This window comes from Lissotriton helveticus, chromosome 2_1, assembly GCF_964261635.1.
Source record: "Lissotriton helveticus chromosome 2_1, aLisHel1.1, whole genome shotgun sequence".
In the NCBI taxonomy this organism is placed as follows: Eukaryota; Metazoa; Chordata; class Amphibia; order Caudata; family Salamandridae; genus Lissotriton; species Lissotriton helveticus.
The window spans coordinates 2,006,082,416-2,006,100,120 of NC_136059.1; the positions used below are offsets into that span (position 1 = coordinate 2,006,082,416).

The window sequence follows — 17,705 nt, forward strand, 5'->3', positions numbered from 1 at the left end:
ACACAAAATATAATTTGACACCTCCTCTGCGCTCACCACCGTAGATCCAAGGTGTGACCCCACCTTGGTCAGTAAGCCCCCAGAAGGTCCGCCATGCGCCCCTGAGATTGCTGCTATACTGTGGTTGACATACCCCGGCCAGTCAATAGGACAGGAATGCCAGGTTTCTTGGAACAGGCATATGTCATAATGCTCTACAAAAGATTCCCAGTCCGGGTTCTCAGTTTTTGAGCCGATTCCAGCAACATTCCATGAGACTACCTTCATGGCATGTTTTCTCTCGGCAACCCCTTTTAAGGAAGTCTCACAAATGTTTGCTATTGTACTTTCAGGTAGTCTGCTAGATTTAACTTTTTTTTATCCATTCCTGTTATACCTGGAACTGTTAGAATCTGAGAGTATTTCGTGGGTGTGGTTGACACAACTTCCTTGTTCTAAAGCATTTGCTTTGCCAAATGATTCCTTCTTTGCCAGGGACCCATTATAACCTTAGTTTTACTCCCCCTAGTCTGAAGAATACTTCTGGTTTGGAGTGGTGGATATTGGAAATCCTATACTGCCTTTAGTCAATCAACTTGGTTGAGGGGCCCAAACCTATTATATACAGGAACTATATATAGTGCCACCCGGGACTTGGCAATGGCGTGTTAGTCATAGTGGATCCTATAAAGGCTTTATAAAAGTACTGCAATGGGAGAAGTTATATTTTTGAAGACCCCATGCCCTCTAGAGGCCTGTTTTCTCTGTTCTGTAATAGGGTCCTTACAACCTCGGGATCTCTGCAACTGATAATAATGCAATCTCCTTCAAGGTATTTTACCCTCCATTCGTATCCAGCCCACTCTTCGGGTGAAAAGGATATTATCAGCAAGTGACATGGTGAAGCTCCTGTGCAGTCTCAACCAGTTAATGCACTTGTTTTTAAGTTCGGGAATTTTCCCTTTGGTCCATTCTGAGACTTGGAACCCCGGCCATCACCGCCACAACCACAGGTAGATTCACAAAATCATTGTCCGTTGAGACCTTGTCTCTGTTGGTTTGTCGAATCAGCCTGGTTTCAAACGGAATCAGTTTCTCCTCTGTGTGGTATGTGGAAACTTCTATAGGGCTGATGGGGCCAGCTCCATCCCCTGGAAGGTAGGGGAGACGATTCAAGACTGCTGCATGGTTTAATTTTATTCCAGTCTCTGCACTATTGCTGGGGTTTCCGGGTTTCCTTATCAATGGAGGCCCCTTAATGTATTAGATTATTAATGGTTCCACTTCGGATAGTCTTATCAATATTGGGGAGAGTTCCTCCTTGATAACTGCTTTGATTTTCCCAAGCAAGTCCCCCACCAAGTCGTCCACCCAGCCTTGTTTAACATTTGTCTGAGTTTCCTCCACCTCGCCACTGTAGTATGGCTGATTTATATGCTGTGGGGACAGGTGGCATTACTTTTGCTTTTCATTACACTTTTGGCCATCTTCACTGGATGACACAATATTTTTGAGGTTGCCCCTTCAGATATGCGAGTTGCACATTATAATCTAGGTCTTCTTTTGTTGTTCTCCTGTACCAAAATCTGCTCCGTACTAGAATCTGCTCCGTTGACTAGTCAGCAGATTGAATTGTTGCTGTTTGACCTTGTGATGCTTCTGGATCTGTAATCATGGGAATGTGTAGAATGTTAAGATCTATCAGCAGCCCCCCAACCCCCAGAGATAGTCTCCTTTCTGCTAGTTCTATTTCAGTTGCGACCACTCCAATGGCCCTCTGAAGCATACGATCAATTGAGGTCGGATGTATCGATGAACTTGGTTGAACAGTTTGTGCCCCCACAGTACACTTTCTTGTCTCCATATTTTACTGATGCCGTTCAGCCAGATGCCAGTCAAAACAGATTACCACGGCCAGCTACCCCTGTCTCGCTTCTAGTTCCGACTTTGTGTGCCTCTAGCATCCAATAAAAAGAGGATGTCCAAGCCTGCGCTGCAGGAGGCCAGGGTCCAATTTAAACAAGAGGCTCCCAGGTGCGGACGTGACAGTTGTGACCTCATGCTGCAATGGTGTCTGGAACTTGTGGTCTGCCACCTGGTCATGTTGCTGTGTCTCCCCCTCAAATTATGTTTTTATTTTCCTCTCCTTTTTTTTCTTCTAGGTCTTCAGGTGTGGCTGGATTTCCCCAGGACAACGCTCTCCCGAAATAAGATCCCAACCAATTGATTGCCTCTACCTCAGAGTCTACCCAACTTCTATAGACAATGCAACCCTTGGAGTTGCCCTGGACAAATATTCACAATCACATTTGAATTTTATCTGTAAATATATAACAGCGATGTGCAGGAAAGTCTAGAGCCATATCGATGGTAGTTCCAGTTGGTAGAATGTTTTCAAAAACCTGAAATCCAGTCAGCTGAAACAAGTCTTTAGGCAGATTCTTTGTAGATTCTTTATGAACTTGAAATTAGCATCACATTCCAGCTGAAACAAGTCTTTAAGCAGATTCTTTGTAGATTCTTTATGAACTTGAAATTAGCATCACATTTCAGGTACATAGTCCCGCTCACATAAGTAACATTTTGGACTCGACCTGTGTCATCCTGGTTAAGCTGAGGTAAATCCGAAGGATGTGAAACCAAGGCAAATGCTGGACATCTGCTTCACTTAGTCAAGACCTCAAGATTCCAAGGGCTATCATGTGTAAAATAATTTTGGATTTCTGGTGCCTGCTTAAACAAGTAATTAGTAAAAATTGTCAAGGGATATTTTCTTTGAGAATGTTACAAGATAAAAATAACCAGATAAATAGCAATTAAAGTTAGAATATTCTAGGAACCATAGTTGTCCACAATAGCGAGAAGAAATAATGAAATCCAGACACCACAAACGAAAGTAGTAATAAGTAGTCCAACAATTACAAAAATTGCATTACTACAAACGTTTGCATTATTTGAACTTTTCCGTTTAAACTGTGATGTTGGTTTTAAATAACGTTGTTCTTGAAGGTGCATTAATGGAGCACAGACTGAACAAGATAGATGAATTTTTCCAATTGGCGCCCAGCTACTTAAGGGGAGCACAGTAGATTTTAATTCATCCTATATTGAAAGGATACTGTCTAGTACAAGATAACGTTGCAAGAAAACCATCACCAAATTTGTGTTTGAATTTGCATTCTAAGTTGCAGGACATCTACATTTGCTGTGTTTAATGACTTGCTTCACATTACCTGCCACATTACCAAGCCCAAAGAGACAGAAGCACATTTGAATGAGCTTGATATTCTATAAAGAGATGACAGAGCCACACAGCCTGAGATTGGACTGATTTGCAAATTTGGCCATTTCCCAATGGAGCACTTAGACACCAACATGTAAGCATTCCAAAATGCAACATTCCTGTTTGAATTAAAATAAAGATGCATGCTCTTAATAGTAAAGAAAATATATTTCTCACTGCCTTTTTTGATTCTTCTTTTTTCTCTGCCATTTGCTCAAATTCTTTTTGTTTCTTCTCCTCCTCTTCTTTCAGTTTCATTATGTTTTTCTTAAGTTCCTTGGTTTTTACTGCCTTCCAGGCTTGAAAGGATGCGCTTGCTTCTTCTTTTTTTGCACCACCCTCCTGTTAAACATACACACCAATTTTAAAATTGATAACAGATGCTTCAAAGTAGATTATAGCACTGGTTTATTTTATCCAAGGTTCACAAACTTTAAGGTAGACTAACCAAAACTAGTCAAGATGTCCCATCCATATAGGTGTAGGCACTTGGTAAATAGTATTAATGGAAAAAAAGAATAGGAGGCTTGAGTTAACATAACTATTTAACAATCACAATCTCCATGACCAGCAATTTAGTTTCAGGCCTATGATTGGAACTGGAACGATAAAAATAAGAGAGCAACACCTCACCACTCTTGATAAAGATCAATAAACCTCTCTGCATCTTATTACAACGACATTCACAAAATGCCCTTGAACAAACAAAATATTGGGCAGAGGTTTCTGGGACAAGATCAGTTCTCTTCACCTCAACAGGAAACATAAATAATTGATTGGGCCGATGGAATTATCCATGCAAATAATGTCATGCAGAGTAAAATGATAATCCTCCCTCTTTGTGATACCATTTCATACCATTCAAAACCTACAAGTAAGCCCAATATATATGTTAGCAAGTTTTTGAGAGAAAAGGGGTCGATATAGTTTCAAATACAGCGAACAAGCCAGCCCATAACAATTGAGCAATTAAAAAATAATATACAGTTAAAGAATATTTGACATATAGGATTCATGTTATAAAAGAAATATTTAATTCATACTCATGATTCTCATTTGAAATCAAATCCCTTAAAAATTGGGGAAAGAGTGCGGTGCTCGAACATGGTACACATTGTCAAAAGTCAATCCAGTGTATAACAAAGTGGTTTCCAGTACGACCATACATCAAACAACAGAATTAGTCAATATGTTGTTTGTAAGGTATACTTGATCACATTTCGATGTCCTAGAATGTGAGATCATGCTTAGGACTGGAGAGTAATCAAAATATGTCTGTGAAAGGAATCATAGATACCATAAGATGTGAATACACAGACGAAAGTTAAGAAATTAGAATCAGATTGAAGGGCCAACAATCTATGGAAGTACACACATGCTTAGTGGTGAAGGTGCATTTGCAGGATCAGGTGCAAAGTTCCCATTGTGCCCCTGCTTACACATTTTCAGGAAAAGCACCACTCCAAGGAAGATCTGAGACAAGTTATTGAACTAGTCTCCACTCCGCCTCATGGGGATGATATCTGGATACTACTGAACAATGGAACTCAAACAGATTTTGCCCTGTGACACTGTAAACATAGCTTTGAACAGTATAGAGAATTTGCATTTCCTTAAATATTTCTTCCATGGACAGTCAATACTATTATAGCAGCAGATTGAACAATTCTCACATTTATTTCTTATTTGTTTTGTGAATTATGTTTAAAAGCTTATTTCACTTGTTTCATTGTTTGGTGTAATTACAATTAAATGTTGTTGTTGTGAAACATGGCCCATACTATAGAATTATTTAATTCAATAATTTTTTCTTTCAGTAAATTTTTACCTCACATCTTCTAGTTCCACATGTAGTAATACTATTGTCTTCCACAACTGGTTTCCCCAATACGGTTATCCACAATTCTTCCCTCAAGATGGCCTCCACACACTCCCCTTCTAGTTTTCAACCAAACACAGTCTTATTTCTGACGGACTCCAACAGTCCTGCCGTGCAACTCTTGGCAGTGGTTTTCCAAAGCTGCTTTGTATCACTTTCCCTTTTGGAAATGCTTTCTGCAAATTTCAGCTCTTCGCAGTCATGACCATCTCTGTATTTACTGTATGGACGTGACTTCCATTAATCGAGGGATCTTCTCTACAGGAGATGGGCCCCATTGCACCACAGCCCACTCAGATGTTGCAGTTCTTCTTACTTAAGTTATTCCTTGATTTCTAGTGGTTTCTGGGCCATCTATTTTCCTGCCTTGAGGCCCGCTCCTACACCAGATTTAATTTCCATGGATTTATCTATATAAACCCTTGCCCTATCCCGGTTGGTTCACCTCATTCCCTCTATCTCATTATTGATTTGTCCTTGGGTGAGTAGAACTGTATATACTATTTCACTTAAAATTGGAATCTAATCTTAACATTTTCCTATTTTCCTTATTAGTCCTTTAGAGGCTTCTGAAAGTGAGTGCACGGAATGACTTACCTTTACCACTAAGTACATATATGTGCTACCATAGATTAATGTTCCCTCTATTCTATCCAAATTCCAGTTTTTTTCTCTCTGTATTGACAGCTTAAAGAATCTTTGATTCCTTACCTATTTTTTTTAATTACTGCCATGTCCTGATGATGATGCCGCATTTTTAGCGGATCGAAACTCATAAACAATACCTAACCAGTCACATATTGATTCATTCTATTGATGTAGGTATAACCATAATGGAAATCACTTTGTATTAGGCACTGGAATGATTATCACATTGTGTATCACTTATGAATACCAAGCACTTTTACCAATTTCTTAGTGATTTGATTACAAAATTGAAAATCAAGAGAATGGAATAATTATATCCATTATAACAATCATATATGGCAAATATTCTTTGACAGCATTTTCGTTTTTTAATTTCACAATTATTGTAGACTACATTGTACTCTGTATTTGACTTGATAAGAACCTCTGTTCCCATAAAAATATTTAACGGTCCCATTCTGTACTAGGGTATAACCATGGTTTTGATATATATGTGTTAGGGCAAGACCGGGTATACTTCCAAATGTAAGTTCATGACAACCACATCCATGTACATTTGATGAATGAAATGATGAAGAGCAAAAACTACAATCTCAGAAATATTTGAAGACAAAGGCTAGAGAAGGGGGTGGGCCCCATGATTCTCCCATTCATATTCAAGTCGGGTGCACATGCAACCACATTTTAAGGAACCATATTCTAGACAAAGCTAACTTTTTCATCACAGGTGAGGCCAGTGAGCAAGGGAGTCGAGTATTGCATTTGCATTTATACAGAACTCACTACCCATGACAAGGCATTTAAAGACATTTAGACTGCCACTCTACTCTGGAACCCAAGGTTAGTGGTTAATTCAGAGGTCAGGGTTTATTGGAATTATTCCTATGGTGTGATGGAAACCATTCCACTCATTTACTTCAGTTTCTTTGTGGTAGTAATATGATTTCGATGTGATTATTAGTGGGTGCTATGTGAGTTCATGCAAATAGTTGGTGGCATGAGTACAAAGGCTGAAGAACAGGTACTGTTAGATTGCAGGGGTATGGTTTCGAAGTAGGATATTTTGTGATCTATCAAATTAAGTGTAGGTAATTGGTAAAAATATAATTAACGTTTAGTGTGTTTTATATAAGGTTTCCATGTATTTTATACATTTTCACTGAAAGGGTATTTGAAGGCAAATTAGATCTGCCTACTAAGATTACAAACGCCCATATGTCGTGAGAAAATGCCCTTATAAATCTACAGTCAAAGCAACATTCAATTAAAGTTAAGATCCAAATCTAACCACTGCAGAAGCTCCCATTTACTCTTAGCTGCAAACAACTCCAAATACTCTGCTCATGACCTTAAGCAACGTGCAACACCTCACAACTTTGGTTCTTCATCTCTACTGCACAACAAGGTTACACTACAAAATAACACAGTGCACTAACTTACTCTCAAACACCGTTTCCACCACCTACAGACGCAGACTCATCAACATGCCTTCTAAGCCTGCTGGACGAGGAACATAATACAGAACAGCCACACGATTGCTATTCACATACAGCTAATAACAACACTGAGGACACACCATCTGCAAGCCCACAAAATACTGCTCACTCCTCTACAAAACAAAGTCACACTATCTCCAAAGCACATTATCTAAACTGTCTACTAATAAATGCTCGATCACTCTCTAAGAACAAACATCACATCCACGACCTTTGCACTGACGCAAAACCAGACATACTATTCAATACTGAATCATGGTTGGAAGATGATATGGCCCCAGTCCTGCATCAAGCCGTTCCTCTAGGCTATCAAACGATCACCCAAAATTGTATAGGCCAAAAAGTAGAAGGCCTACCTGCTGTGTTCAGGCAAACATTACATTTCACTAAAGTTGACAACGTCTCCATAAAAGATTGTGAGGCCCTTTTCACCTGATGTAATCCTACACCGTCTTCCTCCTGTAACTTCCTGCTCCATTGCAGACCTCCCCCTAACAAGGCAACTTTCCCAGGCGCACTTCTAGACACTGCTTCAAACCCGATAACACTACACTGCAACCTATGTGTTCTGGGTGACCTCAACATTTGCTTTGACAAACCAAATATGCCCCATCCAAAAACAATCATCACTGGCCTAGAAGCACTGAACCTGCATCAGATTGTCTACAAACCCACACACATTGCTGGACACATCCTAAATGTCATTTTTGCTAATACAGAACTAGTTACCTTTCAAACAATGACAATTTTCACATGGTCAGACCACCATTTGGTTGCCTCCTTATCGGCCATGGAACAAACTCAATTCGAAACACTTAGAAACACAACTAACATCCAGTAGAGATCTAGAAACAATACATTCTGTTAAGAAATATATGAGTGGCTACAGGAAGCTTTTGATATCCTGATACCACTAAAAACCACACAACAGTACAAAAGAAAACAAGCACTGTGGAGAAATACAGATATAAAAGAGATAAAACAACAAATTAGAAAGCTGTAATGTGCCTGGCTCAAAACAAACGCCAACCAAGACATACTTCGCCTACAGAAAATTAACAAATTGTACAAGTTGGCTATCAAAAAAGTGAAGAAAAAATACTATTCAGACAGATTTCAAAATTCTAAATTTGCAAATAAAGAATTCTATAAAGATTTTCAATGAATGTCGTAAACCTCATTGCCTAGAAGCAGCGAATCCTTTTACTCAAGAGTTCACAGACAAACTGCTAAATCATTACGGGGACAAAGCAGACAAGTTAGACTCATACTTAAAATAGAGGCAAAGCATCAGCGCTAACCCTTTTACAAAGCAACAATCCAAGAATACTCCAACCCAGCCTCTCCGTTTCTTCCAACACATTTCACACGATGAATTTATGGGCCTGGTCAAAGCAAGCAGGCCTGTCGGCAGCCCTTCTGACCTGTGTCCAACACAAACCTTCAAGACAATTCTTCTAACAACCTCTGCTGCCACTCCAGTAAGGAGAATCATCAACAACTCCTTAACTACTGGAATATTTCCAGAAGAACTCAAAATGTCATACATACACCCAATACAGAAGAAAACAAATTAGGACCAGTTGAACCCTGACAACTACAGACTGAGTTCAAATGTACCTTTCCTGGGCATACTGATAGAAAGAGCAGCTTTTGCCCTTTTGCCCAGATGGAACAATTCATTCAAGAGAATGCCATACTTTTAGAGTTCGAAACAGGATTCTGTCCAGGAAGAGGCACAGAATATGCCCTTCTTGCCACCTGGGAGGACCTGAAGAACACAGTTGACTACAACCGAGTTACTGCGCTACTTCTCCTGCACCTCCCAGCTGCCTTTGACACAGTTGACCATGACACTCTGATACAAAGATTCCACGAAGCCGGCATAGAGGGGACTGCTCTAGACTGGATCACGTCCTTCCTTTGCAACAGAACTAATGTCATCCAGACCCCACCTTTCTCGTCCAAACCGTACTTCACAAAAGCAGAGGTCTCTCACGGCTTTATTATCTCACCCATGCTACCCACCTAATTCTATGTCACAAATTTGGCCAATCAGCTGGAGAGAGAGTAAGCTCTACACGCTTCAAACTATCAGACTTTCTAAGCACATCTCACAACAAATACTACAGAGGTACATTCGAATATCCTGTGGAAGAGCACATCTCTCACATTCAATTCAGATATTTGAATATATGACCATTTAACCATTTTGTGAGTGTGACTGGATAAAGACCTCCAGCTAGAGTCCCACCACAAAATATGCATGTGAGGAATCCCTGAGGTAATCACCAGTGCACAGCTTATGTTTAGAAAGGCTCTCACAGTAGTAATTCTTGCTTTGTCAGTACATTTCGGGCCAGATTCACAGAACTAACAAGACAAAATCCTAAACTTACTACCATTTTGGTATTCACAGAAGGCACTTACTCATTGATGAGTAAGTGCCCTCTGTGAATACCAAAATGAGTAAGTGCCTTCTGTGAATACCAAAATGAGTAAATGGTAGTAAGTTTAGGATTTTGTCTTATGGTAGTTCTGTGAATCAGGCCCCTCGTCTTTTTTGTGCTTTTATTATTGACAATTCACCTTTCAAATTTTTGACATTATTGCATTCAAGTGCATATTTTACAAATCACCAAATATTTTATCTTGTTGTTATTACATTTCTAAGCCATGACAATAATGTTCAAGGCTACATAATTGATAGGCCTTAAATACAACTGCAACAACATCAAAAGATACCTTCTCCCCCAGAGTTTTATGCTCAGCCAACCACAACTTGCTCTGCGTTCCCTAACTCTAGAAGACCGGACCAGGTGGCTAATCCTTCTCTTCCTTGGCCCTAAAGTACTGGAATTTCTTACCAAAGTATATTAGACGTGCCACCTCTGAGAAAGCACTCAAGAGCCTTCTGAAGACCCACCTCTTCAAAGAGATACAACGGTTGGTGGACCCCTCTTTTAGTTTAGTTCCCTATGTTGTGTCCTACTTCACCTAGCGCCAAGACGCTCCTTATGGAGCAGCTGCACTGCGTTTTACAAGTTTTATTCATTCATTTTTTTGTAAAATGCGCACTTGAATGCAACGGGTTTTGGTTTATCTTTGATGTTTAGTCATTGTTTTGAAATAAAATCTAAGTTTGTATATCTAGTCAATTGAAATTACCAAAGACGGTTAGAACGACTATTTGTAAGAAACAGAATAGTGTTGATTCTGACCTTTAAAAAAGGTTGCGCTTAGACCCTGAGATTGAAGTTACTTTTACTAAAGATACCTGAAAAAATCAGTGATCTTAATTATTTAAAATCGTTCAATGTACAGTGTAAATAACGAACAGTGCCAAGTGCTATAAATGAACACACCAGTCTTCTTTTTTCCTTTTCCTTGTCCTCTTCCATCTTTTTGATTTTCTGTAGCTCCTGTAAAAATATTTTCTTTTTTTCCAGCCAGTCCTACAGAACAGAAGGAGAAAACTGTTACAGGAAAGTTCTTTCAAATATGATGAGATAACTATAATGTGACATAGTTCGAAATGGTATTAGTTCTGAATACACTAGACATAAATCACAACCACGTAAATGCCACATTGTTAGTGCTATAACTGCAATTACAACAAGCACTGGCAAAGCAAATATGTCTGCTCTGGCTATTTTATAGTTAAAGTGCTTCTTCACTCCATGGATGGATGGATGAATGGCTGTCTACACATTGAATACAATCTAAAGGAGACTACAGTGGAAACCATAACCTCTCAGCAACTGCGAATGGAAGTATAGTGCCTGACGCAAAATATCTATGGTCAATTGTGTGTAGCCCTCATCTATTTTGTGCTGCCTTGAAAATGCTGAGCTCCACACTTAAACAGCAAACGAGTTAATGTTGACAAGTAGCCATACCTGCAGGAAGTATGCTCTTCGCTGCCAAGAACCATGACTAGCACTATTTACCAACAATGTTACAATAGATGCAGAATAAGAAAGAAGTGCAACCTGGCAAATGGTTTAGAAAGGGCCCAATGCGTTCTTAAACAACCAACAGAAATGGGGTGCCACTACCAGTTATTTAGTACAATACAGCCATAATACAGCTACCTTTGTGCTAAAGTAAATAATTTTGGTTAATAATATTTTCCCTACTGAGAAATATCTCATGTGGTTTTTGTGTCTCACGAAGAAAGCGGATAGGCAAGTGCTTGCAGTTTGACCTCCCCTAAATTAAAATTTCTGCCAATATGAATTATTCAAGTGTGGTGGCAGCAATCCAGAAACAATTTGACATATATTTAATTTCAGAAAAACCTCTAAATTACAATATCTCAATCTATAAAAAAAGATCTGTATAGGTCCAGACATAACACCTAAACTCAAAGTGCTTCAAAGTCTTTTTGTGAGCAGATGAAGGACGCAATTTGTCATGGATAAATAACAGGTCCTAAACTAGCAGGTAGCACTCTATCATCGACCTTCCACACTACAAGCAAGCAAAACAAGGGTCCAAACATCCATGGGTTTCTAAGGGGCACTTTTCTTATGAGGATTCAGGCTTATGATTATTTTCCTGCTTAGGCAATAGAATGTGGGTGAAGGCACTCTTATGCAGTGGTACTTGTCAGTTCTATGCTCCTCTGAACTCAGTTGCATTCCTTTAGCAACACTCTCCTGAGCCACTTGAGAGAACCCTGGGGAACTCGCCTCCTCACTTGTGGACCACATCTGTGAAGCACCTAACTTACATGCACACAGATTAATCCTAGTAGGCAGACAATACCACCATGTTCAACAAACTGATGTGCCCCATTCCGCCCCTTGAATCAGTCTTCTGTCCCAATCCAAGAAAAACTCTGTCCATAAGGGGAGAAACAAACAGGCCACTGACAGCTGTGAGAGTCAAGAGCCAGGCCCCAGGACCTCCTGGGTTCTCTAATTTTATTTCAAAACAATGACTAACCAGCAAAGATGAACCATAAATCATTGCATTCAAGTGCGTAGTTCTCTGATCTCTGCGGCTTCTCGGAGTGGGGGCAAGAGCCCTAAGTGTTAGGGTGGTATCCTGAGACTGGCTTTCAGCCCATGGTCTGTACATTTTGGGTGAAGAGATTACAGGGGGGAGTCCTTCCTCACATTTCCCTCCGTCTGGGCCTCGGTACTCTGCGCTTGGGAGTGAACCTCCAGATAAGTAAGCTTTCAGGGCGTTCCCTGCTGCTGCTCCTTCTAGCTCACCTGCCACTGTGGAACTCCCACCAGTGGATGGTCTCTTGGTACAGGACACGTCCCCTTGCTTGTTCCCCAACTGGGAGCAATCAAAGCACTGAGGTTGGAAATGAGGCACCCTGGGCCACTGCCCACCAAAGCCTCCCCTCTTATTCAAATAAGGGTCTTGGAAACCCTCTGCCCCCATACTATTCTGGGACTTGCCTGGGTCACTGTGTAACTACCCTTCACTCTGTTGGGGGAACTCAAACCACCCTCCTACAGACCACTCCAGAGTTCTTCCTCCGAAATTCAGGTACTAGCCCAGAGCTCTGCCTCCTTTGCAAGCTTACTTGGGTCAGTGAGCTTGCAATCAACCAGGTTGGCACACATCTTTGAAATTCTTATTGAGCATATGCTCTCTCAAAATTAGATCAAACAGCCTCTCATAACTACTCACTTGGCTGCCCTACACCCATCCATTTAATGTCTTACTGGAGAAGTCCAGATAATCGACCCAAGATTAGTCAGTGAGTTTGTGACTGTCCGTAAACCTTAAGTGTTATCCCTCTGTAGTGAGACTAAACTTAGTGACAAGGGTTGTTTTCATAGGGCTTTAGGATATCTGGTCAGCCACCTCTTAAGCCAACAGGGGATGCCTCCCTTAGCTGGCATGGGCCTCCACAAACTATCCCTCTAAAATGTCTCTGCGACCATATGTACTCTAGGGGTTACCCCGTAGGATATGAACCATTATCAATATCATCCTTTCCTTAAAGCTGGGCACCATGTCTCTGGGTATATGGACTCTTAGATCTCAATTGAACACTGTTGTTGCTGTCATCATTTCTTCTGGACTCTGACAACTGTTTGGCCTTCAAGTCAAACTCCTTTAGACTCAGTTCATGACCCCATACCATCCTATTTTCAGCAAAGGCTCTTTCAGTCTCAGCCGTCTCCTTCACTAAGTCCCTTTACTTCTCAGCATATCTCTCTTCTGAAGCCAGCCTAACTAGTTTCAGCTTGAGGCTGCTCTCAGCCCCTCCACACTGCTTCCTGCACTGGATCCAACTGGGTACTCCATATCTGTGGGTCTTCCACTCTCCGAGGAGTCATTAGCACGTAATTTCCCTCCTCCTTATCTTCATCTTCATCATCATCATCATCATCATTCTTCTCAGGTCATCACCCACTGGGTCCTTGGTTGGAGGCTTCCACCAGCGTACTACCTCAAAATCATACTGAACTTCCTAAGGGTCTACTTAGTGGACCCCTTCTTCATGACTATCCCCCTCTCCGTGAAAAAATTAATCAGCTCCCTTATAGTAGTATCATAGACAGTTGGGATGCATTTACATTCTGACAAGGTATCACAGATGCCACAATGACGTGTCCCAACTGTAGAGTCCAACACGACCACCTCCAGCCACAGACTAGTATATCCTTGATGGACTTCTCTGCTTAGGCAATAGAGCGTGGTCGAAGGTGTTCTTATGCAATGACACTTGTCAGTTCTATGCCGCTCTGATCTCAGTAGGATCCTCGGCCTACAATGTCCTGAGCCACTGAGCTGACCCATGGGAAACTCTTCTCACTTGTGGACCTCATCTGTGCAGCACCTAACCTTAACTTGCTCACAGATGCATCCCAGCAGGCAGACAGTACCACCATGGCCAACAAAGTGATGTGGCCAGTTCCACCCCTTGGATCAGCCTTCTGTCCCCAACCCAAGGTAATATCTGCCCATAAGGACAGCAACCAACATATGCCCCTAACAGCTGTCATTGTCAAGAGACAGACCATCCAGGGTTCTCTTGAGTGTTCTCAGTGTGGGGAGCCACTGACCCAGGTGTTAGGTGCCCTTCTTCCACTCTACTTCCCACAAGTCCAGGGATGGTCTCCTGAGACTAGCTTTTCGGTCCAGGGTCTGTACTCAGAGGCTGAACAGGGGACAAGGATAAGTCCTCCCTTGCCCGATCCCTCCATCTGGGCTCCTGTACCATCTGTTTCAGAGTGGTAGCCGCAGTAAACGGAACTTCCAGGATTCCCTGGGCGGTCACCCCTCCCTACTCTCCTGACAATGGAGGAATTGGATTTCCCAGAAAGCAGTCTATGGGCATATGGAGACTAACTATGACACTCCCCTGGGTCACCTCCCACCAGGGACACCAGAGCCAAAAGGCAGAAAAAGTGATGCCCCTGATCCTTTGTTACCATACACACCTGGCTTGTTTACTACTCTGGGGAAAATAAACTTTCTACTACCATGATCTGATCTGGCTGGCCCCAGTGTCCCTCAGGGCAGATGCAGGGACACCATTGTACTTTAAGAGTAGGGGTATAGGGATATGTTCCTCCCTTCAGTCGGTCTGTTTTTTCATTAGGTTCTTTCCTTTATTTTGTGACACAAGACAGTAGTCCAGTTAGAGTTTAGTGAATGAAGATATTTTATTTCCATTTATCACTTTTTAAAGTCATTCCACTCTTTTTTACATCATGTTTTATGGCAGGATGTTAAGAAAAAGGGGACAGCCGACACGTGTTTCGCCCGATGTAGCAGATTGATCCAGGGCTTTCGCAAGGCTAGTTTGTGATATTCAGAAGTCATACCGTCTATTGGAAGTATATTAGTCTGTGGTCAGACTACAGCAACACTGAGAAAGGTGGATTTATCCTGGGACTAAAACCTCGTTACTTCGAATTGTGAATATTCTTCTATACTACAATGTAGAAATCTGGAATGTAATATACTTCCAATAGACTCCCTGTACTACCACCCGTCAGAACCTCCTCCCTGTTTCTCAGAAGAGGCAAGGGAACTTTTTTTCTCTCACCTTATTCTGTGACTTGTCAGTGTCTTCCTTGACCTCCCCCTCAATCTACTCAGGGTAAACTGAAGCACCCTTCTTGGGATGACTCTCATGTACCTTCTTCTGGAAAATGGTGCTGAGATAGAGCTCCACCTCCTTAGCAAGCTCCCTGGGGACATGAGCTTACTATCAATCAGATGTTGGCGCAGCTCTGAAAAAAAAAAAACTAAACCAGCTCTCCCGCCATCCAATTGCACAGCCATAGATAATCTTTTCCTTCAATCTTCTTCATCCAGTGCACTGCAAAAGGAATCTACACAATACACCCAGGATTGATGAGGCAGCTTCTAGCTATCCCTAAACTTCTGCCTGTACTTTTCTGGGGTAAGACCATACTTCCTGACAAGGGTGTTCTTAATGGGCAGAGGGGGTAGCTCATCCTGCCCTTCTTCTCTAGAGCAGCAGGGCATCCTTCCCTTCACTTGGTATGTGCCTCCAGAGACTGCCTCCCCCAGTCCTTGTCAGGGACGCTATGAATCTCCAGAGCAACATCATAGACTTCAAACCACTAGTTGATGCAATCTCCCACAGCAAAGTTATTAATATAAAGGGAACAAAATGTGAACCAATGTTTTGTGTGAGAAATGAAGCAATTGCATTTGGAGGGACGCTCTCGTTATGGTAATGTGTTTACATTATAAATGCTAAAACATGAGTGATGAATTACATGGGATCTTGATTGAAAATGATAGATAGATATGAATAGTAAACCACATTAGATTATGCCAAGTAATCTGTTTCACCCCTTATTGTGTAAAAAATACATTCCCCATTTGAAAGCCATTTTTTTGTTTAATATATGCAAATTGCTTGTACTGAACATTTTTTTTAACTTGATTTATATGGGAAGCAAGGCAAAATGGTGCTGGGAGTCTGTCTTCTCTTTTCTTGATTTCCTTGACTGTTCCAAGATGGCCACTGTTATCAGGCCCTTCTGGTCTCATGAATTTATTAGGATTCATTTGTATCCATTTTTCGATATATATTATTTAATGGGACTTTTTTATCTAGTCCCTGGTCCAATGTTTATTGAGTAGGGGGGATTTCATTACAAGACCGGAGGCTACATTATGCATTATCCTTTAATAGCAACTCACAGCACATCATAAAGGATAAAGTTCTGGAGTTAACAACAGTGAACAAAGGGTGTATCCAGGAGATGATCAGCCTCTTTTAAAAGCGGCTCGCCAGCAGATAAGTCACTACTACTTGCTTCTCCTTCATTTTAAGCTTTTGCTTGTACTTTTATACAATATTTACCTATGTTATGTTGATTTATAATGTATTATGCGGCTTATATTAGCTTGTGCTTTCTTGCCGATATTTTACTGATCTTAACTGCTACGCTTGTGCCTTTATGCCGCTTCAACCTCTTACACTTTGTTTAACCTTTCGTTTTAAACCTTAGTCCCTTGACCGTGGGTGGCGCTGGCTTCCCCATTCCACCGCCCCCCCTCCCTATGGACCTCCAATTTATGGTCGTCCCCCCCTCTCACCCTCCGTAGGAGCCTTGTTTTCTCCATCTCTTTCGTCTGCGCGTTCGCGCTGCTCCCTTTACGATTCCTGCCTTTCGTCCGAATTGCCTTCTCCGTTTTGAATTGCCTTCTCCGTTTCTTCGCGGAGGTGCGCTCCTAATTTAAGGAAAGGCCACTGGCAACACCGGCGTTGCGTACCTCCTTTCCCTAGCGACTTTCCTCTTCTCCGGCGGCTGGGCTCGAGCGCTCGGCTTTTAACTTGTCGGTTGCTCTGCCTCAGTTGCCGGAGATACCTTACCTGCTCGTCTGTTTAGCACAAAACTTGCAATTCCGATTACATTTTGGACCGAAATGTGTACGTACTTCCCCACTAGCTTACAGCTCAAGCTAGGAGAGTTTATTCCTAGGAGTGTATATTAATATATCAATTCTACCCTACAGATTAGGAGAGTTTATTAACTCTACGCTACAGGCTTGGAGAGTATATTAAAATTTCCCTTAAAAAAAAAAAAAAGAGGAGCTGTTGGATCATTTTCTAAAATTTGATATTTAATATAAAAAAACAATTAAAAAAAGAGGACAGTGACGAGTGATTTAAATACTTCCTCTTTAATTTTAACTTTGTTTTATCTCCTTGATTTCAATCGCTTTATACCCCCTGGCATATTTTATACACCATGTCCGACATGGATTCGGATGATGCCACCGCAAGCTCTCCTGCGCCTATTGGCAATTCACTCAAGAATTTCCTTCAACAGGAGATTAAATCCTGTATGATGTCGTCCCTGAAGGAAGTCATGTCCTCTAAGAGATCCTCTGATTCACAAGACCCTATTCACACTAAGAGGTCCAAAAAGACAAAACACTATGAAAGCACTACAGG

The 17,705-nt window shown here is 41.3% G+C and overlaps 1 protein-coding gene across 4 annotated transcripts in view; it reads right to left on the minus strand.

Moving 5' to 3' along the window:
• Positions 1-17,705, minus strand: part of MAP9 (microtubule associated protein 9) — a 185,079-nt gene that overhangs the window by 26,463 nt on the left and 140,911 nt on the right. For 3 of the 4 annotated variants that reach the window (XM_078676968.1, XM_078676970.1, XM_078676969.1), the window contains 2 exons: positions 10,651-10,740; positions 3,440-3,604 (listed from right to left, as the gene is read on the minus strand). In XM_078676968.1, the coding sequence (XP_078533094.1) occupies positions 3,440-3,604; positions 10,651-10,740 (255 nt within the window). The remainder of the gene's footprint in view (positions 1-3,439; positions 3,605-10,650; positions 10,741-17,705) is intronic. The other variant, XM_078676972.1, reaches the window with a different exon arrangement.